This window comes from Mauremys mutica, chromosome 1, assembly GCF_020497125.1.
Source record: "Mauremys mutica isolate MM-2020 ecotype Southern chromosome 1, ASM2049712v1, whole genome shotgun sequence".
NCBI lineage: Eukaryota > Metazoa > Chordata > Testudines > Geoemydidae > Mauremys > Mauremys mutica.
The window spans coordinates 104,804,462-104,830,054 of NC_059072.1; the positions used below are offsets into that span (position 1 = coordinate 104,804,462).

A 25,593-nucleotide genomic window follows, 5' to 3' on the forward strand; every position below is an offset into this window, starting at 1 on the left:
GACTCTAGGTGTATGCTCTTCTAGGGTATGGCTACACTTACAAATCTGCAGCGCTGGTAGTTGCAGCACTGGTCGTCCAGCTGTGCAGGGCCAGCGCTGGTGTGTGGCCACACTCACAGCCACCAGCGCTGGTGTGTGGCCACATTTGCAGCATTTGCAGCGCTGTTGGGAGTGATGCATTATGGGCAGCTATCCCAGCATTCAAGTGGCAGCAACGGTGCTTTTCAAAGGAGGGGGGTGGGGTGGGGCGTAGTGTGACAGGGAGCGGGGGGAGAGAGAGAGAGTGGATTTTTGGAGCCAACACTGTGTGTTAGCTTCCTGACTTGAAAAATCAGAACATGTTCCCGATCCCTTACCCTTAACTCTTAACTGCAAACAGCCTGCAGCCAACACGACTCCCTTTCTCCCCTCTGCCCCCGCTGTTTCTGTCAAGCCTACACTCACTCCCTGCCTGCCTCATTATCTCATTTGATTGTTCACAGATTGATCACAGCAAACAGGAGCTGTGTTTGTAGATAAACAGCTCCGGGATCAACAGAGCTCAGAGTTCACAACAAAACAAAGAGAGGCTGCATAACAAAACAAAGAGTAATTTATAAAAGCATTCTGGGATACATCCTTATACCCTGGAGGCCAATCACAGCGCTGGTGTGTGGCCACACTTGATGACCAGCGCTGCAGCACCAGCGCTGGAATCCTTATTCCCCATGCCGAGTGAGGTGTACGGCCAGCGCTGCAGCCAGGGAGTTGCAGCGCTAGAAGTGCCCTGCAGGTGTGGCCACTTCCTAATTGCAGCGCTGGTGGAGGCTTTCCAGCGCTGCAACTCGCCAGTGTAGCCATACCCCTAGAAGGAAGAAATGGAAGTGACCTTTTCGGTCATGATCCCTCTCCCTGTCAATGTACAATTGTTCCTTACAGTACATTTTTATCTAGTCTATTTTTAAAAGTTCAAAGAAATGGGGCTTCCAGTACTTCTTTTGTAGAAACTATTTTACAGACAAGTGTGTGTCAAAGTTTCTCTCGCTATACAGCCTAGACCTTCCCTTCCATAAATCCACTCCATTATTCCAAAAATACACCATTTATCCAACCTCCCCCTCCACAGTGTTTACATCCCACTGTTCAATTCTTTGTAGAATTATGTTCTCTCTCCCCTCCGCCCCCATGTACTTGTTACTTAGGCAAATTGTTACAGGTGGGACTGGTAGCACAGCCTATTATTAAGGTTGTCCAACACTTCCCATTATAAGACCCTGAGTTCAAGTGCTTATAACATTGCTAAACTTTAACTGTTTGGGTTGAAATTTTCTTTGCTAGGTATCTGCCTCATGCTGATTTTGACTGGAAATTTTCAACCAAAATGGGTTAACCATTTCCAAGAGGGCAGCTAGGGAAAAATATATTATGCCCATGTTTTAAAAAATTGACACTTTTTCTTTGAAATGCTCTAGCATTGGATCAGGGACTTGAAATTTGGCAGGGGGTGGCCTTTGTCAGGGCTGTGCCTTTTGCCATCCCTGTGAAAACTCTACCCAAATTTGGCCAAGTTATAAGCCTTTGAAAAAAATCACAGTTCGCACATGCTCACTAAAGATTTACTAGAGCTTAATACCTAAAATCTCCAAAAATTCTATCCTCACTGAGCATGCTCCATCACCTTCCAGCTTCTCATGCTGACCAAACTGTGCATGCACCATCCCCACAGAGCAAATGAGCATGCTCCAGCCCAGGGGGTTCAGAAGGCTTTACCCGTAATAGCTGTTCTGATCCGGGAACACGGAGCCTGTCTATCCTGTGCTCTCAGTGATCCCCCTGGTGGCACCTAGACAGTGTGGAGGAGGAAGCCAGCTGACTTAAGTGCAGAGGGGACAAGGGAAGGGGTTGATGGGGACATGGAGTTTAGTAGGACTGGGGGGACAGAGGGAGGGAGAGAAACTGTGACTGGGATTTGGAGGAGGGAGACTGGGTCTGGTCTCGCAAGGATACTGGGAGAGAATAGGACAGGCTAGGACTGGGTGGGTGACGAGGTAGGGGAGGCTGGGACTGGGAGCTGAAGGGGGTAGAGACTAGGACTGGGAGCCACTGAGGAAAGGGAGTCGGGGGGAGAAAACAAGACTGGGAGCCAGTTGGCTGGGGGAAACCTGGCTGGTTTCCATTAAAATTTTTGAATGATTTGGCATATTCCCACAGAATGTTTCAATTCCATCAAATCAAACCTTTCTGACAGAAAACTGCTCACTGGAAAGTTTCAGACCAGCTCTAATCCATACCCTTATATTCCTATCCAAGATAGGCTGAACTAAATTTTGATTTTGGTTTCAATGAGACTACAAAAAATGCTTTATTAAAATTCACATTTCTACCACTTTCCTTTCTTATCCATTTATTCTGCAATTATATAAAAATAAACTACATTAGTTTGGCAAATATTTATTTCTTATAAACTCAGGCTGCACATTGCTCATGTTTGTATTATTTCCAGAAGTCTAGTGATTTATTTTTTCTGAATCTAAGTTACTTATATGCACTCTTCCCAACGTGCAGTTTGAGACAATCTCGAGTAAAACAAGAAGAGACATTTAACAGGCCAGTTCTCGTTCTCAGCCTCAGCTAATATTTTTTAATCAAGGATAGATAGAATTGTTGCTGGGACAAATTATTTTCTTACATAAGCTGTAGGAGAGGGTGTTGAATATATATTATAAGGGAACACTGCAGAGCTAAGGCTGTGTAGAGTGTGAGCTGCATTAAGCACTTAAAAAAAAGTAAGTTACATCATTTTAAACAAATGACTCAGTTTAACCCATTTGATACACTTTTCATCAAACATTCAGGAAAGTATATAGCCATATGCCTAGCTTTAAGGATGTAAGTAGTCCCAATTAAATGAACAGGATTACTTGTGCTTAAAAACCTTCCTGAATCAGGGCTGTAGTTCAAATTAATCTATTTAGACAATCAATTGTTCCATTTCTCAATTCTTTTGTTCTTATCAAATATTTGCAAAGTGGATATGTGTATTTGCAACCATATGGCTGAAAATACATTTATTAACCGCAGTCACAAGGATCTAAGCAGGTGTCTGGAAATGCTTTATTTCAGTAAATCTGTGTTAAATTCCAGTAACACTGTAATAAGAGGATATGGGGCTATATCCCTGAAATAACTCTTGCATCAATTTTCTAATATCAGACCTTTCACTTTGGGACATTCTCAGGAGATAGAAAGCTGTTCCATGCTGTTAAGCAAAACTGTATGATGGGTTATTTTGCTGGATGAAGGCAAAAAGAACATATGCTACTGAGTGCACAGAGACATGGATTCTTGGATGGAAGCTTCATCCAAACTGCTCATTTGATACTTTGGGGGCTTTGAATTTGAAGGGTCTTTGGTTGGCTCATGAGGAGAGGGAACAGGATCAGAGAGGCGATCAGGAAGGGAAGCACTGCAGGGCTCTTATAAGATTAGGTTTTCCCTCTGGGAGCAAGAAACAAAAGGGTTACTGAAAGCTATTGTTATGTTTCTTTTATGTTTAATCAGGTTAAATAAAAGTTGAGTGGTTTTTCAAACCCAGAAGTCAGAGACATTAGTAGTTTTGAAGAAATCTACATGGCCCTGAGAGTTGAGTTAGGAGAAGCAGCCAGGATCGCCCAATATTCACAGGCAAGCATCCTGAGAGGAAGCTGAGAGTTAGTGCCCTAGAGCCACTGGTGTTGAACAAGACCTGGCCCCAGGAAGAGGCAGATCATGACACACACCATGGTATCCTTTTAGTATTTTACTATGAACTGTGTCAATTTTGTTTGCAAGACTGGCATGCCAAAAGTAAAATGAGGTTACTTACCTGTAACGGGAAATTCTTCGAGATGCGTGGTCCCTATTTGTATTCCACTGAGGGTTATGTGCATATACCACGTGCCCAGAGCTGAAGCTTTTGAAAGCAGTACTGTTCGGTGGTCTGCGCACGTGCCCTGTGCCACCTTGTGGTCTCCCCTGAGGCAATAAAGGATGCAGTGGGCCGCTGGCTTGTCCAGGTCCTTCTCTACTGCAGAGCTGTTGAATCCGGAGCAGAGGGGAAGGAGTGAGAGTTTGGAATACAGATCAGACCCACACATCTTCAGTTATAGGTAAGTAACTTCATTTTCTTCTTCGAGTGATGGTCCCTATTGAATTCCAGAGAGGGTGATTAACAAGCAATGCCTATGTGGGAGGATTGTGCGAGGAGACTGTGGAATGGAGGACTTCTCCTCTGAACAAAGCGTCCGTCGCAGAATCATACATTACAGTGTGGTGTGTGGAAAGGGGCGTACCAAACTCCACGTGGATGCCTTGCATATGACTGCGAAGGGCACTTTGTGGAGTACAGCTATAGTTAATGCTTGCACTCTCATGGAATAAGCCTGAATCCCTTCAGGCAGGGATCATCCCAATAACTGATAGCAGCATGTAATGAATCCCAAGACCCACTTGAAGATTCTCTGGCTTGCCCTTTCATTCTCTCTGCTATGGCAATGAAAAGACATGGACATTTCTGAAAGGGCTTTTTCCGATCAAGATAAAAAGCCAATGCCCTTTGAACATCTAACGAATGAACCTTCTTTACTCATTTGAAGCGTAAGGCTTGGGGAAGAAGGTAAGTAAATGTATGGGTTTATTGAGGTAGAACTGGGAAACCACCTTGGATAGGAACTTGGGGTGAAATTGTAAAGAGACCTGGTCTATATGGAAAGTGGTGAAGGGGAGGTTAACCATCTTGGCTCCTAGTTCACCATCCCTCCTTGCTGATGTAATGGTGATGAGCAAAATTACTTTCATGGAAAGGAGAGATAGTGAACATGAGGTCATAGATTTGAAGGGGGCGGACATCAACAAGGTGAGGACTAGGTTAAGGTCCCATTGTGGGGCAATAGGCTGAATGGGAGGGTATTTTCACAGAAGGCCCTTCCAGAACCATACAGTTAATAGGTGGGTAAAGATTGAATGGCCGTCCACTAGCAGGTGAAAAGCACTAAGGGTATCTGCATGCACCTTAATGGAACTGAGGGCCAGTCCCAAGTCCCTCAGATTAAGGAAATATCCAAGAGTAGTGGGATGGCCACCCCTTCAGGGACAAGGCCCTTCCGGGTAGCCTAGGCAGTGAAACGCATCCATTTGGCTCGATAGGAGAATCTTGTGGACTCCTTCCTGCTGCTTTAGAGGACATCTTGCACTGCCAGTGAGCATTCCTGTGCTAGTGGAGGTGTCCATCCAAAAACCAAGCCATCAGATGAAGAGAGTGTGCAGGTTGGGGTGTCTGAGTCTGCTGTTGTGTTGGCTCAGTAGCTCCAGGAATGTCCAAATTGTCAGTGCAGAAACTTTGCAGCTGACCATGAATGGGAGTTGCCCTCCACACTCTGAAGCCACCTGGATAACCAATGAGTTTGGTGGAGAATGAAAGAACAGGAACTCGGGCCCTTTGGTGTGGACATAGTATCTCTTCTCAGACCCTTCTGGGGTGGGTGCACACGTGGACAAGGTATGCCATACAGTGCATGCTGGTTGGAAGATGGCATCGTTGATTGGTAGGGCCACCCTTGCTGGTACTGAAGTATGCAAGATGTCAAGAAGCTAGTGTTGACTGCCTTGTACCTCCTCTCAGGAAATTTCCAGGGTATTGGCTATTCTCCGCAGCAATTCCTGGAACTGGCTATAGTTGTCCAGTGGGGAGGAGGGGCTGAAGAAGTGGCTGTGTCTGGAGAAGATGAGGGATGTCTCTCCGGATTTGTTGGTACCATAAGAATCAGGTTAATCAGCGTGTCATCCAACGCTATGTCGGAATACCTACCTAACAAGAGTTGTGATGGTGAAGTGGGGGAGTCTTCCTGATCCAAGTGGGATCGTTCGGAGATTGTGTATGGGGGCCACAAGCTGCAGTATGGCCAGCTCGGTTTACCCTGCTGTTGCATAGCTTCTGACCACAGTACCGATACCAACTCTGCAGGTAAGGCAAGGTGGGGAACTGCCACAGTGCCATCAGAGCCTTCTGGTACTTGTGCTTCCAGAATGGGAGCGGTAGACCATGTCGGACAGCCGTATCGTCTGAATCAGAGGAGTCAGAAACCTCACCAAATGGCGGTGCGGTTGGAACCACCAGAACGGTATGCAGCAGGAACATAGCGGGGGAAGGGTCCCTTTGACCTGTTGATTGGATCGAGGGTCATGGAGACTGTAGTCCCTCTAGTGTGAATAACTCGTGGGAACCCGAGGTGCTTCCTAGTCTCCCAGGGGTCAATGGTATCTGTTCTGCTGGAGGAGTCAGTATCAGGAACTGTGTCTGTCTGGAGACTGATTGTTCTTGGAATGCTGGCGGAGTCGACATGTCCATAGTCATTACTAGTGGATCTGGCAATCTGTGCAGCCATTTCTCGGTCTTGTGAGACTTAGAATGTGTGGTTCCTTCGTGGACAGTACCCATGGATGGTGCAGAGTCCTTCTTAGACTTGGAGGAAGACTTACTGCCATGCTTATGGGCATGCTTCCTTAGTTCGGCCCCAATGCAGGGTCCTTAGCACGGGTATTCATGGAGCTTGATGGAGGCTCCTCAGTAGTGGGGTGCTCTTCACGCTGATGTATGGGGGGGTTCCCTGGACAGCATCCGATGCCAGTCCCATGGCTGCTTCCATAAGGTATTTCCTGAGGTGGAGAGTCCAGATCTCCCAAGTACGGACAGGAAAGGAAAGGCAGATACTGCACCCAGACATGATGTGGGCTTCCCCCATGCAGCACAAACAGCATTGGTGCTCGTCACTGAGGAAAACAAGCAAGGGCAGTACGCACAGGTTTTGAGCCCCTGCATCTTTGGCATAATCCAGTATCCAGGCCCAGGTACGGGGAGGGTAAAGTTTGGTGGGAAGCACCACTGAAGCCAAGTCCTAAATCAGATACAAAAAGGAAGAATCGAACAGAAAACAAAACAAAATAAAAAAATTCCAGAATAACAAATCTAAACTACGAACAGTACTAAGGACAGTTCTGAAAAGTTTTGGAAAGTGTGTTACAAGGACAAGAGGAGCTCCAACTCAGACCATGCAGCGGTGAGAAGGAACTGGAGATGCTGGCAGCCACTTGTGCCCTTTATCACCTTGGGTGAGACCACAAGGCAGCACAGGACACATGTGTGGATCGCCGAACAGTACTACTTTCAAGAGCTCCAGCTCCAGGCACATGGTGCATACACATAGCCCTCAGTGGAATACAATAAGGACCAAGACTCCAAGAAGAATCAAAATTTCTACTAGTATTCACTCCAAGAGAGAGAAGTTATAATGCCAGCCACTGTCAGCTGTACAGTCTTCCTCCAACCCTCAGGAGTGAGCTGCTGGCTCATTTCTTTTTCCCAATTTAACTTTATGGTGTCAATGTTGACCTGAAGTTCTGTAGAAAAAAAGTGCACGCAGTCTGGCTATTTATTTTTTACCAGAGATCTAACTATCTTGTAATTTCAAACTATTTCTAAATTTGATAAGGTTCAACAAGGACAAGTGCTTGACAGAGTCCTGCACTTAGGATGGAAGAATACCAAGCACTGCTACAGGCTGGGGACCGACTGGCTAAGTGGCAGTTCAGCAAAAAAGGACCTGGGGATTACAGTGGATGAGAAGCTGGATATGAGTCAACAGTGTGCCTTTGTTGCCAAGAAGGCTAATGGCACATTGGGCTGCATTAGTAGGAGCACTGCCAGCAGATCGAGGCACTGGTGAGGTTACATCTGGAGTATTGCATCCAGTTTTGGGCCCCACACTACAGAAAGGATGTGGACAAATTGGAGAGAGTCCAGTGGAGTGCAACAGAAATGATTAGGAGGCTAGGGCACATGACTTATGAGGAAAGGCTGAGGAAACTGGGCTTCTAAAGTCTGCAGAAGAAAAGAGTGAGGGGAGATTTGATAGCAGCCTTCAACTACATGAAGGGGGGTTCCAAAGAGGATGGAGCTAGGCTGTTCTCAGTGGTGGCAGATGACAAAACAAGGAGCAATGGTCTCAAGTTCCAGTGGGGGAGGTCTAGGTTGGATATTAGGAAAAACTACTTCACTAGGAGGGTGGTGAAGCACTGGACTGGGTTACCTAAGGAGGTGATAGAATCCCCATCCTTAGAGGTTTTTAAGGCCCAGCTTGACAAAGCCCTGGCTGGGATGATTTAGTTAGGGTTGGTCCTGCTTTGAGCAGGAGGTTGGACTAGATGACCTCTTGAGGTCTCTTCCAACCCTTATCTTCTACGACTCTATGATATTTTTAAATACAAGGCCTGTTTTTCTAAATTTATATTTCTCATGAAATTGTATAAACAATGTTAGCTCGGTTTTGTCAAATTTTATATATTTTAGTACCGTACATCTTGTGGAATTAGTTATATCTGGGATATTATAAGTGGTGGAGTCTATTTTGAAATATCACTAGGAAGTACTAGTTAGAAAGTTATATCTTGCCAAATTTTCAACACATGGGAAAGCCATGGATTCTTTCTTGTAAAATGGTGTGACACTAACATTTATTAGTCATACAAAATTCAGTTCATATTAGACCAGGTGTTTGTCTTTTGGGAAGGTGGGGAGATACTTTAAGCAATACCTTTCCTAACTACTTCTGCCTTCAAAACTTTCCGCTGTTTTCTTGCTAAAACCCCAAATCTGAGATCCAGTGGGCATTTATTTCTTATCCAGAGCTGTTCACAGGACATTTAGCCAATCATCTGTTAACAGCGGTGCAGGGTAAAATTGACTGCTCCCTGTTAAAATAAAAAGTAAGGGTTTTGAACACTATGTGAAACAGAGGAAACATACAGAAATGTCCTCCATAAAATTAGAAGGAAGGCAGCTTTTCCCCATTGGATCTTGGGGTCAGCCTTTATGTTCTAACCTCCAGCAAAAGCAGTAGTTTAAGAAAATAAATTATTAAAACAGCATCAATATTCACAAAAAGAGTATGGGGGAATTGTTCCATTGCAGTGACACAAACCCTCTTCCAAAGCAAAGCTGAAAAGAACTGATCTGCTTTGCAAGATTTAACATTCCATTAATCATGCTTCTGAGCTATTTATAGATAGTGGAATCAATTATTAGTGATGGTTCTTCCACATGGTCATCATGAAGCAGTTATTTGTTTAATAGAAGGGAATATTTTATGGTGCCAAAGGTGTAGGAAAACCCAGGAGTAGTTCAGTACAATAGAATGGTGTTAGAGTCCTATAAGAGCAAAGCACACCACAGGCCCCTCACGTCTGGAACTGATTGCTGATAGCTGCCATGTCTTCATGTCATTCATTCTGCAACCTAACATGCGATGGGTTTGGGTTTTTTTTTTTTGTTTGGGGTTTTTCTTGGGGGGGGGGGGGCTGAACCACAGCTGCACACATTCCAGATCTTCATTCAGCTGTCCCAATGATACCCAGGTCCATTTGGTGAGCCAATACCATTAATAAGATCCCAGTATGGTAGGAGTAATTCATATTTTTCCCTCCCGTGTGCATTACTGTGGATTTAACAACACTGAATGTCAGCTGCCATTCACATTACCCATTCACATAGCTCAGTTAGGCCCCTCTCAAGAGGCTTTCCTCACAGTCTTCCCCAGATCTGAAGTACCTAAATTTTGTGCCAAGTATAAATTTCATTTCACTCCTCAGCTCCTTTTGAGAAATTAATAAATATGCTAACAGGTTTCAGAGTGGTAGCCATGTTAGTCTATATCAGAAAAAACAACAAGGAGTCCTAGAGACCAAAGTGCCATAAGGACTCCTCTTTTTTTTTAAAATATGTTAAATAAGTCTTATTGATGAACTGAGGCACCGCACAGTTAACCTTTTGCCATGATGAAAAATGACCATTTATTCGTACTCTGAGTTATTTGAGTTTAGTTATCCAGCAATCTCATAATATTCCATCCACTGCCTTCTTCATTCTATTCGGCTTAACGATAGCCATCACTTTACCCAGGGTTGATAGCAGTACCTCTCCAGTTCGTGCATTAAGATCACCCTTTTTTGGCAATACCACGCTGATACCATTTTCCAGTCTTTTGGCACCTGTGCTTTCACCCATATTTCATTTAAGAGTTTTGCTAGCTGCTCAACCAGAATTTTGCCTGCTACCTTGAGTACCTCTGCTTAAATTCTATCAACCTCAGGGGCTTTTCCGTTTGTAATCTTTGACAGCGGTTTTAATTTCATCAGATGTTAATGGTCCCTCTTCTATTTCTAACTTAGCTTTGGCATTTCTCTCAAACCTATGCAGCAATTATCCAGATAGATCAGGCTGTGAACAAATATTCACTCTTTGACAGATAATCAAAAACGCTACTGTTTGGCAAAAACCCATCTTAATCAACTTTAAGAAAGCATTCAATAGTGTCCACAGAGAGACCCTGTGAAACATGGCTAGAAGCTGTGGGATACCAGGCAAGCTGATCAACATCATAAGGCATGTATATGATGGAAGCAGACATGCAATCAGATCGGATATAGGCCTGGCTGAGTGGTTCAATACTGTGACTGGAGTTAGACAAGAGTGCATGTTAAATACCAATCCTCTGTGTTAGCAACAGACTGGGTGATAAAGTGGGCAACAAAAGGCATGTTGGTGTACAATGGGTGTGCAGAGATGAATTACACAACCTTGAGTTTGCTACCAACATTACTGTACTAAGTATAATGTGGAAAGGAATGATTTCACTTACATCAGAGGTAGAACAGGAAGCAGCAAAAATTGGATTGAAAATAAAAATAGAGAAAACTAAGATTATGAAGATAAGAAAATGCACAATAGATGCAAGAGTGTACACAGAAAAGAAATCAAACAGGTAGAAGAGTTCTATTATCTGGCAAGTGTGATGACATTTGAAGGTGGCAATGATAAAGATATTCATACAAAATTAGGAAAAGCAAACACTACTTTTAGAAGGATGAACAACATCTGTTCATACAGAGGTCTCCACACCAAACTAAAGGCCAGATTATATGATGTGATTATACTTTGCATGCTACTGTATGGAGTAGAGAGGTGGCTAACAAAAAGAGAGTGGAGGCTGCCCATCACAGATGGCTGAGGAAGGTATTACACATTTTATGGAAAGAAAATATCAAAGAAAGAAGTCTCAGGTGGCTGGGACATTTACACTATATGGAAAATGGCAAACATGTTAAGCAAGCATTCAATTGGGTACCCAAGGAAGGAAAGGAAAACAGAGGAAGGCCAAGGAAGAACTGTCAGAAGTCAGTAACAGAAGATATTGAATGAACTGGCATCACCTGGGAAGAATTACTACAACTAGTGAGCAACTACTATCGATGGAAGAACTGGATTGCCCAATGTGTAAGAAGTACAGGAACCCCTAAGGGACTAAGGAGAAGCCTGGATCGATTGACAGTATAAGATCTACTGAAGGATTACTGCAGTAAGATCAATACATTTCTCTGGAACTTACTGATGCATTTTACCCAATATGTTCACATTATACATATCACGTAAATTAGAACCAACAGTATTCAGATCCATTTTGTAAGTCTTCATTGCCACAGACTGCACAAGAACTCCATTTTCAATATTTGATTGATAAATGTGTGGGTAGTTGTAATTGGATTAATCCCATTAGGTTCTGCCAGTCAAAAAGAAGGTGAGTAGTGGTAAGAAACTAGTTTATTCAACTGTCTGAAACTTCCAAGAAGGAAGTGTTCCTCACACTTGACAGGTGAAACCAGTAGGACTACTTGAATGCCTGTAGAAACTCAATGGTTACAGTTTGCAAACTTTGAGGCGTATCAAACTCAGAACACAGATTGCAGAAAGCAATATGCAAATCTAGAGGCAAAATAGGACAAATATATTATGGATAACAATTACCTAAAGCTTGCTCAAAGATATTTAGGAACAGAATAGCAGAAAGGATCCAACTATGTACTGCATAAAATTAGCCTACTATGTCAATCACTTAGGTACTAGCAAAAAGTAAGATCTGGTTCTCCCAGTTTTCACACCCCCAGGGAAGAGGAGCAAATCAAATGGTCCTTTTACTGTAATTACAGGGTTGGTGTTCTAATTTAGAGACAGGTATGACAAAAGTCAGAACTCTGAGTAACAAACACTGTTGTCCCTATGCAGAACAGCACTCACACTCCTATTTAGTTTTTGGAATTACTAAATGCCTTGGGGATAAAAGAAAAAGTCTGGGAAACAGTCCCATGTTGCCTGGTATTTTGTATATATTGCATTGCCTTTGTTGTTGTGATTAACTTGTGTTATTTTAAATACAGAAACCCATGATATTTATATACACACAAAATGGTGGTGTGTTAAAGGTTTATGGGTGTAAGTGTGCAATGATTACTATGCAGATCATCTTCAACAAGTACCATGAGAAACCACACTAATCTGTGATTAACAGAAAGCTTTTTCTGTACCAAAATATGGTCTGCAAAATCTAAGCTTTCATTACAAAAAAAGTTTCTATTCCTTACAGTTGAAGAAAATTTTCCAAACATAAACTGAACGTAAATGGAGGTAGAACTGTCCTAAATCTGCAGATAGACAGTCCAAGTGACTCTGATTCTGATAAGCTTTTCCCAAGCAGAAAAGAGTGAAAACTATGGGCAGCAGCAAGGGCAGGAGGCACTGGAGCTACTTGTTAGACAGAACCATGTAGCAACATGGGGAAGGTAGAATTTAGACATCCAAGTACCCTTGCAGAAGCCAAGAGAATAAAAGGAGGAATAAAAGGCAGAAATGGAGTGAGAAAAAATTGTTCCGTCCTCCTTCCAGTAGCCAAAGGAGGCTGAAGCAAAGGAGACAAGACTTCAAATTCAGACTAAAAGCAACGGGGGGGAGAATTGGAGGTCTCAAGTAAGTTTCACAGACATCACTGCTGGTTTGAAATGTAGCAGCTTCACCCATTTCCAGCAGTTTGAGGTTGGCAGGAGGAGGGGGAAGCAGTTGGCTTTGACAATGGGGCCTTATGTCTTTCATTTCATTCTGAGGCTAGGAACGTTGATCTGTCCCCAAGTGTCTACCACTGAAGTCAGCAGGAGTCCTTCCACTGTCTTCACTGACTAATGGATCAGGCTCAAGTTGTCTGGTAAAGTTTCCAGGCCCCAGGAATGGATCTCTCAAGGGCTATAGGTGTTAGAATGGAGGTGGACAGAGTTGAAAGAAATTGATGGCATGAATTAGAAGAGGCACAGTGTATATTCCATAAACAAAATCTATCTGAAAGGGATTAAGTTTAGTTAAGTGCAAAATCTCCCCCCAACGCAAAATGATAAAAGCAAAAATTCGGTAAATTATAGGACCTCTCAACCATACAGCGTATTTCCACCGATGGTGACTGACTCCTTTTTTCCCCCCCACAAGGAACCTTCTTCATCCTCCAGTCCAACACACCTTAACCTTCCCGGCAGCATAATACAAAACTTCAGTAAGCAAATGTTCAGCTTTAACACGCACACACATTAACCATCTGATGGGTCACTCTAAAAGGTGTGACTGTAGCACACACAGGCATACTCATTCTATCTTTAATCTAGCTAGCGTGGGTAACAGTAGGGTAGATGTGATGGCATGGACTACCAACCCATGTACATACTCTGGTTCCCCAGGTGGCTTAAACTCTGGTCACTAGTCCATGCCACCCTGCCTATGCTATAGTATTGTTACCTGGGCTAGTTAGATCAAAGCTAGCAGGGATATGCCTACCCCTGCTATAATTACACTTTAAAGTGGTGTGAAGACATACTCAAGAATCCTAGAGAAAGTATAAGGTCATCAATAAAGTCTTGTGTTAGGTGAGGAGACTAATATTAATATGTAGCATTACCTTATCTGCTGGAGAATGAATCACAGAATCATACAATTGTAGGACTGGAAAGGACCTCAAGAAGTTATCTAGACCAATTCCCTACACTCATGGCAGGACTAAATATTATTTAGACCAGCATTTCTCAAACTGGGGTCTGTGGACCCCTAGGGGGTCCCTGAAGATACCCCAGGGGGTCCGCAGGCCCCGCTGATCAACTTCTCCCTCTCCCTCCCAGCGCCACCTGCACACCAAAAGTCTGGTGGTGCAGTGGGGCTAAGGCAGACTCCCTACCTGCCCTAGCTCTGTGTCGATCCTGGAAGTGACCAGCATGTCCCTAGGGGAGGGGGAGCAGGGGGTCTCCGCATGCTGCCCCCGCCTCGAGCACTGACTCCCCAGCTCCCATTGGCCGGAAACTGCGGCCAATGGGATCTGCAGAGTCAGGACCTGAAGGCAGGGGCAGCGTGCGGAGACCCCTTCCCTCCCCGACCCAGGAGCCGCTGCTAGAGGGATGTGCAGGTCTTTTTCAGGGCTGCCCAAGGTAAGCGCTGCCCAACCAGAGCCTGCACCCTGCACCCAAACTCCTTGCACCCCACACCACCTCCCACACCCAACCCCCCTCCCAAAGCCTGCACACCCTCCTGCACCCCAAATCCCTGCCTGCCTCACTCTGGTGAAAGAGGGAGGGAGGGCCAGCAATGGAGGAAGGGTGTATGGACTGAGTGGGCAGGGGAGAGGCCTTGGTGAAGGGGGCAGGGCAAGGGCTGAGTGTGTGTGTGTGTGGGGGGGGGGTTGGCAATCCCCCCAAAAATTTAAATCAAAATGGGGGTCCTCAGGTTGCTAAACTTTGAGAACCATTGATCTAGGTCATCCCTGACAACTGTTTGTCTTATCTGCTCTTAAAAATCTTCATTGATTGAGATTCTACAACCTCCCTAGGCAATTTCTTCTAGTGCTTAACTACCCTGACAGAAAGTTTTTCCTAATGCCCAACCTAAACCACCCTTGCTGCAGTTTAAGCCCATTGCCTCTTGTCCTAACCACAGAGGTTAAGGAAAACAATTTTTCTCCCACCTCCTTGTAACAACCTTTTATGTACTTGAAAACTGTTATGTCCCCCCTCAGTCTCCTCTTTTCCAGATTAAACAAAACCAATTTTTCAATCTTCACTCATAGGTAATCTTTTCTAGACCTTTAAATCATTTTTATTGCTCTTCTCTGGACTTTCTCGAATTTCTCCACATCTTTCCTGAAATGTGATGCCCAGAACTGAACACAATACTCCAGTTAAGGCCTAATCAGCATGGAAGAATTACTTCTTCTGTCTTGTTTACAATACTTCTGCTAATACACTCCAGAATGGTGTTTGCTTTTCTTTGCAACCGTGTTACACAGTTCACTCATATTTAGCTTCTGATACACTACAACCCCCAGATTCCTTTCCGCAGTACTCCTTGGTAGGCAGTAATTTCGTATTTTGCATGTGTGCAACTGACTGTTCCGTCCTAAGTGGAGTACTTTGAATTTGTCCTTATTGAATTTCATCTTATTTACTTCAGACCATTTCTCCAGTTTGTCCAGATCATTTTGAATTTTAATCCTATCCTCCAAAGCACTTACAACCCCTCCCAGCTTGGTATCGTCCACAAACTTTGTAAATGTACTCTCTATGCCATTATCTAAATCATTGATGAAGACATTGAACAGAACCAGACCCAGAACTGATCCTTGCAGGACCCCATTCCATATGCCCTTCCAGCACGACTGTGAATCACTGATAATTACTCTCTGGAAATGGTTTTTGAACTAGTTATGCACCCACCTTATAGTAGGGTGACCAGACGTCCCGATTTATAGGGACAGTCCTGATATTTGGGCCTTTTTCTTATATAGGTGCCTATTATCCCACACACACTGTCCCGATTTTTCATACTTGCTATCTGGGCACCCTACCTTATAGTACAGCGGTGGGAAAACTATGGCCCGTGGGCCACATCCGGCCCATTGGACCCTCCTGCTTGGCCCCTGAGCTCCTAGCCGGGGAAGCTGGCCGGCTCCCAGCCCCTCCCCTGCTGTTCACCCTCCCCCGCAGCCTCAGCTCACCCTACTGCCGGTGCAATGCTCTGGGCAGTGGGGCTGCGAGTTACTGGGGCTGCGGCTGTAGCGCCGCCAGCCACCGGTGCTCCAGGCAACACTGTAAGGGGGCAGGGAGTGGGGGGGAGGGTGTGGATAGAGGGCAGGGGAGTTCAGGGAGGTGGGCAGGGGTGTGGATAGGGGTCAGGGTGGTCAGAGGGCAGGGAACCGGGAGTTGGATGGGGCAGGGGTGCCAGGGGGGCAATCAGGAAGGAGCAGAGGGGGTTGGATGGAGCGATGGGGGGCAGTCAGGGGACAGGGAGGAAGGGGTGGCCCCGGGGGGGGCCATCAGGAATGAGAGGGAGGGTTGGATGGGGGCAACAGGGGGCAGTCAGGGGACAGGGAGCTGGAAGGGGGGTGGATAGGGCAGGGGTTCCAGGGGGCTGTCAGGGAACAGGGGGGTTGGATGGGGCAGGAATCCCGGGGGGGGAGGGGAGAAGAGGGCAGATAAGGGGTGGGGTCTGGGCCACAACCCCCTCCCCTAACCAGCCATCCATTCAATTTCCCAAACCCAATGCGGCCCTCAGGCCAAAAAGTTTGCCCGCCCTTGTTATAGTAGCTCCATCTAGACTGTATTTCCCTAGTTTGCTTATGAGAAAGTCATGTGAAACAGTATCAAAAGCCTTACTAAAGTCAAGATATATCACATCTACCACTTCCCCCTCATCCACAAGGTTTATAACACTGTCAAAGAAAGTTATAAGGAAGCTTATTTTCTAGGTGTTTGCAAATTGATTGTTTAATTATTTGCTCCATTATCTTTCCAGATACTGAACTTAAGTTGACTGGTCTGTAATTCCCCAGTCATTTGCCTTTTTATAGATTGGCACTGTATTTTCCAGTCCTTTGGAATATCTCCTGTCTTCCATAACTTTTCAAAGATAATTGCTAATGGCTTAGATATCGCCTAACTCAGTTCCTTGAGTATTCTAGGATGTATTTCATCAGGCCCTGGTCACTTGAAAACATCTAGCTTGTCTAAGTAATTTTTAACTTGTTCTTTCCCTATTTTAGCCTCTGATCCTACCTCATTTTCACTGGCATTCACTATGATAGATGTCCAAACGCTACTAACCTTTTGTTGAAAACTGAAAAAGTCATTTAGTATTTCTGCCATTTCCACATTTTCTCCTATTGTTTTTCCCCCTCATTGAGTAATGGGCCTACCCTGCCCTTGGTCTTCCTCTTGCTTCTAATGTATTTGTAGAATGTTCTGTTGTTACTCTTCATGTCTCTAGGTAGTTTAATCTCATTTTGTGCCTTGATCTTCCTAATTTTGTGCCTACATACCTATGTTATTTGTGAATGTGATGAAAGAGATAGGAGAAAATAATTGTTAATAACTTTAAATGCAACCTAACTTCTTCAAACCTGCATTCATCACTACCCAGCAATGAGTTTTAACTATAAAGTATAAACAAGCCAGCCTTTTATTAGCAACAGGGTGGATTGGTTTAAATCAAAGTGATTTAAATCACCAATTTTAATCATGAATTAAGCCATTAGTTTTAATTGTGTTTTGCATTTGTACCTTAGTTATTTCCCTACCATTGGTGAATAAACCTTAAAACACATTGATTTGCAACCAAGTATACCCTCTACATTAAATTTGGTGCTTCTTGTTAACCAGGAGGATACAATATATATTTTAACTTATTTTTAGTCAGACTCTTAATTTTTACTTTTTTTATTGCTAGAAAATGATGAATGATGCATTTCTTATTTACTACACGATTACTTTACTTGGGATTTGTGTCAAGTTCTATTTTCACAATACAACATTTTAATTTTTATTAAATGAAACTACCTTACCTATGCTGGATACATAGGGAAAAATATCAAAATGTGTTTTGCATTTAAAACTGATTTATTAAACAAAATAAATATCTGTAGTTAGTGAACTGAACTACCATAATTGTTTCTGGTCACCACGTCCTTCAAGATTTTAGAACTAGATGATCTCATCTTCTCAGACCTAGTTTCGATTCAAAGATAGGAATCAAAAAAACAAACTTTCCTTCTTTTTCAATTCCCAATTGGTTTCTTAACTTTGAAAGAACTAGCTGAATACTCTGAAACTAAATATATTCTCTCTACACTTGCAGAAAAGGCTATTGCTATCAAAAGGTGGTTTAGGACTACAACAAACTCTGGTTCCAGGTGCTTAGCCACTGTCTTCCAGCAGCTCAGTGGTTTTGACTTTAAAACTTAGCTGCAAACATTAAATACAAAAATAATAAGTAGTCAATGTAAATTATTTTAATAGATTGTAAGTTTGCACCTTAACATAGGTGGTGTCACAACCGGGACATGGACAGTCGAACCTAGTGATCGGACCAGGAGTCAGGTACTGGGAAGTCAGAGTAAAAGATGAGCCGAAGGGCAAACAGAGTCAAGTGTCAGGCAGGCTCAAGTTACCAGGAGACTGGGGTGAGGTACCAGGTTACAGACCGCAATCAAATAGCTAAGTTGAGGACAAACCAGGGTTGGCAGCCAGAGACTAGGGTCTACTGAAAGCTGAGTCTGGAGCAGAAATGGGCAGACAGTCTATGTTGTTGCTCAGAGAGTTCCCCTTCACGGCTTCCTGGTTTATATACCGGTATTTGACAATCAAGGGGTTCAAAAGGGACTTCCACTCCAGTCCTGCTGTACTTCCTGCTGAGCCCAGCCTCACAGGGACCTCCCACAGAAGCCCAGCCTAAGGCTCCTGTGGCTGTGTAGGAGTCAGCAGCCTAGAACCCTCAGGGTCCCAGGTTCCAACCCTGTAGGTTCTAACAGGTTGCCACAAGTTTAAAATTAAATAGATTTATTTAAAAAAAATAATTAAAGAATGCTTTTATTTAGTCATTGTTTTTTATCCACCTTAGTTAGCAAGACATCGGAGATAGATCAGAGAGGAAACTTTTCCTGTAGGTCCTATTTTAAATTAATTTGAACTCAAACTAACAGATATACTCTTAAAACCCAACAAAGTTCAATATTTACACACAATGTACTGTAAGTTTGGAGAATATACACTATTCTTGCAAAACAAAGAGGTTGTACCCCTGCACTTTAAGAGCTGAAGAGCCTTAAAGGCATTACCATGCCTGTAATGTGATATTTTTGGGGGGGTAGGGGGGCAGGCAGGCAATAGCAACATAGGAGAAAATGATAACAATAGGGACAGAGAAGGAACAACACTGAGAATAATGTAGGAAGTGATACTCTCTTTCCTATAATGGATCACGGTGTAAAGAGTAAAGGCAGGTAGGGGCCAATGGTATAAACAAAAAAAAAATAGTAATGAGGTCTAATTTAATAACATTCCATGGACTCTCTTGCCAGATTTCACTGGTACTTATTGAATAGTTTATTTAACAGAACACAAGTAGTGCACTACTATTGTATTCCTTCCAATTGCCGGGGGACCAGCTGTGGAGAGGAAGTGGCATCAGACATTCACAGTTTGTATATGTGCCAAATCATTTTTTCAAGCTTTTGTTTCTGTCAAACATTGAAGAGAAAAAGACACTGGCTTTTCCAATCCCCCTTTAAAAAAAAAAGTAGATAATTGCACAAACTAATACAGATGGAAAGTTGTGAAGACAAGCTGATTTCATTTACAATGTGCATTTGTTGGAGTGACATCAGTACTAATATACATTCAAGAACTAAATATTTCCCTAAATAGTTTTTCTATCATGTCATTATTTAAGGTACACTTTCTCAATACACTTCTCTATGAACAAATGCTTTACATCAATAGAAAATTGTGAACAGGGGGCGGCTCTAGACATTTCGTCACCCCAAGCACGGCGGCTTGCCGCGGGGAGCGCTCTGCCGGTCGCTGGTCCCGCAGCTCCGGCTCCACCGAAGCTGCGGGAGGTCCACCGAAGCCGCGGGACCAGCAGACCCTCCGCAGGCAAGCCGCCGAAGGCGGTCTGCCTGCTGCCCTCCTGGCGACCGGCAGAGCGCCCTCCCCGCGGCATGCCGCCCCAAGCACGCGCTTAGGGTGCTGGGGCCTGGAGCCGCCCCTGGTTGTGAATCCCTGCTCTTCAAGTTACATAAAGGCCTTATCTCTAGCTTTGGAATGTGCAAAAAATGGATCTTTAAAACTGTCATTGGTCAACGTCTGAATAGGTGAACCTAATTCTAAATCCTTGCTTTTATCCGATACACATTTGAGGGGTAGCATGATATTCTTGTGGCAGCTTCTTTTTACTAAAATGACAGCCACTTGAAATTACTGAGAGGTTTGGAACATAAAATACTGTAAAATGTATAAGTAGAGAAGAGTACAGATGACAAAGCCACGGCTGAAAAAATTAGTGTTTATTCCAGGGGTACATTAATAAAAGGGATTTATTCCATGACAGGACTTGCTTTAGCTCTAAGTTTTGTGTACTCAAACACGGCATTAAATTCCTAATATCAGCAACGTATGGAGGAAACAGGAAGAATTGAAAAAGGCTGTGAGAAAGGCTAATGCAGTCCTAGGATGCATCAGGCAAGGTATTTGCAGCAGACAGGGAAATGTTAGTACTGTTATACAAGGCACTGGTGAGACCTCATCTGGAACAGTGTGCGGAATACTGGTCTCCTGTGTTTAAGAAAGATGAATTCAAAGTGCAACAGGTGCAGAGAAGGGCTACTAGAATGATCCACGGAATAGAAAACCTACCTTATGAGAGGAGACTCAAAGAGCTTGGCTTATGTAGCCTAACCACAAGAAGGCTGAGGGGAGATAAGATTGCTCTCTATAAATACATCAGAGGGATAAGTACCACGGAGGAAGAGGAGTTAAAGTTACGTGCCTATGTGGACACAAGAACAAATAGATATAAGCTGGCTATCAACAAGTTTAGGCTTGAAATTAAGTGAAAACTTCCAACCCTCAGAGGAGTGAAGTTCTTGAACAGCCTTCCAAGGGGAGCAGTAGTGGCAAAAAACCTAACCCACTTCAAGACTGAGCTTGATAAGTTTATGGAGGGGATGGTATGATGAGACTGCCTGCAATGGCATGTAGCTGATCTGTGACTGCTAGCGGCAAATATCTCCAACAGACAGTGATGGGACACTAGGTGGGGGAAGGCTTGAGTTACTACAGAGAATTCTTTCTGAGGCATCTGGCTGATAGACCCTGAGCCATGTGGCCAAGACCTAACTGATCACCATATTTGGGGTCAGGAAGGAATTTTCCACCAGGTCAGACTGGCAGAGATCCTGGGTTTTTTTTGCTTTCCTCTGCAGCATGGGGAACAGGTCACTTGCAGATTTAAACTAGTGTAAATGGTGGATTCTCTGTAACTTTAAGTCTTTATCATAATCTGAGAACTTCACGAACTCAACCAGAGGTTATGGGTCTATTACAAGAGTGGGTGTGAGAGGGTCTGTGGCCTGCAATGTGCAGGAGGTCAGACTAGATGATCATGATTGTCCCTTCTGACCTTAAAGTCTATGAGTCTTAAACTGGATTGGGATTTTGGATAACAAGATAAAACCTTTTGCCTCTAAGTCACTGGTTGTATTCTGGCTCATGTATGCTGAAGTGACTAAAAGGCTTACTATCCAATAGGTGTTTGGTGATTTAAATTTTGAACTTTTAGTGTTTATCCAATTTCCAAGGAACAAATATGTAAATCACAAAAGTCATATTCATAACTGACATCAATTGGCATCTTGTTGCTGGTTTCAGATGATGCATACAGGACTGAACAGACAAAGGCTGAACTATCTTCACCTTTAGAAAAGAACTGAGGTGGGTGAAGCTTATACTACAACTGTGTCTGTTGTACGCTCTGTAGATAAGAACTTAATTCACCAGAGTGATCAGTCCAGCAGCTCTCATGAACAGTAAATTCATTTTTATTGAAATCTCAAAGTAAACAAATACATTTATAAGTGCAACTGCTGAGTTGCCTAGAAAGTGTTGCTGAGCTGCATGGGTAACCACAGGCTAAGAGAGTGGGGCGTGAGGGCAAGAATAGACTCAATGGACAAATAAAATGTGATCAGCTGTTTATAACAGTACACAAATCAGCTTACTTCAAAGAGGTCTTGGTAACAGATTTATGACTCATCCCTCATTGATCAATATTTCCCATTTTCACTTTTGGCCAAGGAAGTGTACTCATCCAGTAAGGATGGTTATACTATATCATGAATAGTGGTCATTAACACACTGGGCTCTTTTTCAAAGTTTTCAAATACTAAATGCACACTTCCAGAGGTACTCAAACTCCTCCTTAGTATGGACTAGATCTTGGATATATTTTCTTATGAACCACCCAGTCATTACTCACCATTCTTATGGCAACTACAGCAACTGGAGTAAAGTATTTTTAAAAAAATACTACCCACAGAATATCTTTTTTAGTTCTCCTTAATGCAACCAAGTTTCTTGTAGGTTTTTTTCTGTTTGTTTGTTTGTTTTTAATTTAAGCATTAAACAGTCCATTTTAAAAAGTTAAAAGCAGTTTCAGGTACAAAAGTGGTTCGAGTCCCCATGCCATTTTTTGTGGCTTCACAATTATGTTTTCCTATTTTTAAAAGTGTTCCTCCACCGGTGGTGTGCAAAAGTCCCACAAAAGGGAGGAAAACTGACTACACACAAAACACTGTCAAAGGCAGTAAACAGTTCAAAAAGTACAGAAAATATTTCTCTAATCTTGCAGTGTGTTTCCCAAATAGTAGGCCCCGACCTACCACAGGTGTCCACCCCCCACACTGGCTCTCACTTCCCCCTGGGCAGCAGGCAGCAGTCTGAGGAATGGGATCTGGACAGCAGCAGCGCAGAAGAAGCGGCCTGAGCCAGTGAGCAGACAGTCAGCAGCCTGAAAGAGATGGTGGCCATGGTCGGTCATGGGGAGAGAGTGGCCAGCTGGGGCTGCAGGAGGGGGCAGAACTGAGAGAATGAGGGTAAGGGGGATGAAGGGAACCAACTGGAGTAATGGTGGGTCCCCCAGAAAGACAAAATGCAGTTGGGTGTGTCACTTTTGTAAAAAGTTTGAGAACTGCTGATTTAGGTGATACTTTTAACTATTAGAGAGACAAGGTGGGTGAGGTAATATTTTTTTATTGGACCAACTTCTGTTGGTGAAAGAGAAGCTTTTGAGCTACAAGAACTCGAAAGCTTGTCTTTCACCAACAGAAGTTGGTCAAACAAAAGATATTGTCTCACCCACCTTGTCTCTCTAATATCCTGGGACCGACACGGCTACAACGCTGCATACAACTTCTAACTATTTTAATTTTACCTTTAAAAAAGTCAAACTTCTACCTGAAATTTAAGTTGACAACTGGCCCTTAATGAACTGTGTACATTTGTTCTGTACTTATTCTCCCCCGATCTGTTTTGTTTCTCTGTATCTCAGACACATGCTTCCCTGATGTCTGACCCTCCTCTCCCTTGGAGATACAACCCAAGTACTTGTTTTCCACTCCCTTGGACATTTCTCTAGCATGAGCGATTCCAGTTACATTAGCAAGTCCAGGCAGCTACAGTCTCAGGATAGCCAGTTCCTCACCTACTACTTCTATGTAGCAATAGCCAAGTGGATGCAAAAAAGGCTGGCTCCACTATCTTGTTTCCTTCCTGCTCCCTTCCTGCTTTCACTGCTGCCAAGGCTGCTCTTGGTAATGAAGAGCCTGGAATGCCTTGTAGAAGTAACTGGAGGCAAAGAAGAACCAGCACTATGACCTCCATCTGTTTGTAAACCACCAGCAGTTCAGAGACCAGTCTGGAAACCAATGTGTTACCTGCAATACACATTACATGGAAATATAACACTAATCTCCAACACCCAGAATAAATATACAGTGAAACAATACTACTCAAAACGAAATCTGGGAAATAGCTATGCTGACTATATTTGTTTCATTGACCTAGATTTAATTTTTGAAAACTATTCTAAGCATCCATTTTTGCATCTTGCTTGAAGTTAAAGTTTTGCTTCTTTTGTTGCACGTAACAGAATCAATCTCCTCAGTGTTAACACGTACAAAGCAGCATGTGTAGCCAAGTTGAAATAACCAACAGACTCTGGCAGAATACAAGAATTACATTACACTTTTTGCTTTCATACGTCCACAGATACATTTTTTGGCTTTCAGGTTTGATTCAAAAACATGGAAAGAGGGGGACAGATGCACAAAAAATTAAGGTTATGAGCATGTATGCAGGGCTGACTCACCACTGTCCTCTGTTTGTTGGGTAGGAAGACTCTAACAATAGGTTTTTGTGGAGACTTGGGGTTATTCCGTGACATATCTGTGGGGTTCTGATAAACTGAAAGGGATGAAGGTGCTACAGAGAGGCTAGAGGAGGAAGATGATGTAACTGTGTCTGTTGAAGCTGAGCTGGAGACAGAGAAATCAGTTCCATTCCCCATGGATTCCAATAACTGCTGTTCCCTTTGTTGTAGAGCATCTAGCTTGCTGGTGTACTCTTCATAGGCCTGTAGAGGGGAAAAAGTTATTTAAAATCAGTTAGGCATCTTGGGTGCATACGCTGCATTGAGTGTGAATCTGTAGCCATAACACTTTAGGCTGTAATTACAGAAGATTCAAGTTACACAAAATTAGGCCTGATAAGTTCTGGGATAGGAGATGGGGAAAAAAAACCAACAGGAAATACAGGACATTGCTATTGATTTGTTAAGCCAAGCTGATACTGAACCAATACCTCATCTTTTGATGGGATATAAAAACCATCATGACTATCAACTCCAAATTAAATGCTCTAAAGATACTGTTGTACCTAAAACAGGCAACTTAAATAATGAGCTTTAACAAAGTTTGCTGGTTACTTCACTGAACTATGCTACAAACTGGTTACTCGGTTGGAACCAAAACCAAACATGTGCAGTGTAAGAATGAAGGGGGAAAGAGAAGTTTTCATCTCTAGTATACACATTTTAGTATTTCATTATTATGGAGAAATACTAACTTGAAAAGTTGCTAATAACTACAGGCCAGTTCCTTAAGACTAGTTGTGCAGTAAATTAAACATGGTTCTCTCTTTTTTTAAAGTGTCAATTAAAAAAAATCTTATTTTCACTTTACATTGTTATGCCCCTTCAGGGGTTCATGAATAGCATGTCTTTGGCTCCTGTTTTGATCTCACATTTTTCATCATTGCTGGCTGACAAGCTACCCTGTTTACTCCTCCTCATCCCTCCCCACTTACATTATCAAGGATGCCAGTACAGCTCTCAAAAACACAGTTTTAGTTAGAAAGTGCACTCAAGTTGAAGGGCTTTTCAGGAGGACAAACAATTGCCAGGACATAAAACAATTTTTAAAAGATGGTATTTGGTAACTGTGTGACAAGTTAAATATTTTGAATCCAGTGCATTTCCACCAGATAATTAAAGCTGGCTCAAAATTTGAATCCAAAACTATTTGACAGTGTCCCTTAGTTGAAAAACAGCACACTATCCTTTGAATAACATAGTTTTTAAGTCTGGCTATAAAAAAATGTGTTTTAATACACAGACACAAGAGAGGAAAAATCACTCATTGTGCTGTTGATTTTCCAGCCAGATGAAGACAAGAAACGCTCAGAACAAATATGATACCTGCAATCAGACGCATTTTCAACCAAAATATAGACTATCAATAGCCTAGCTTTATTTTCATCTAGAATGTTGAACTCTGCAGC

The 25,593-nt window shown here is 43.2% G+C and overlaps 1 protein-coding gene across 6 annotated transcripts in view; it reads right to left on the minus strand.

The window, feature by feature from the left end:
* BRAF (B-Raf proto-oncogene, serine/threonine kinase) overlaps positions 1–25,593 on the minus strand; it is a 136,582-nt gene that overhangs the window by 57,094 nt on the left and 53,895 nt on the right. For all 6 annotated transcript variants that reach the window (XM_044989354.1, XM_044989370.1, XM_044989360.1 and 3 more), the window contains exon 3: positions 24,125–24,388. In XM_044989354.1, coding sequence (XP_044845289.1) covers positions 24,125–24,388 — 264 coding nt within the window. The remainder of the gene's footprint in view (positions 1–24,124; positions 24,389–25,593) is intronic.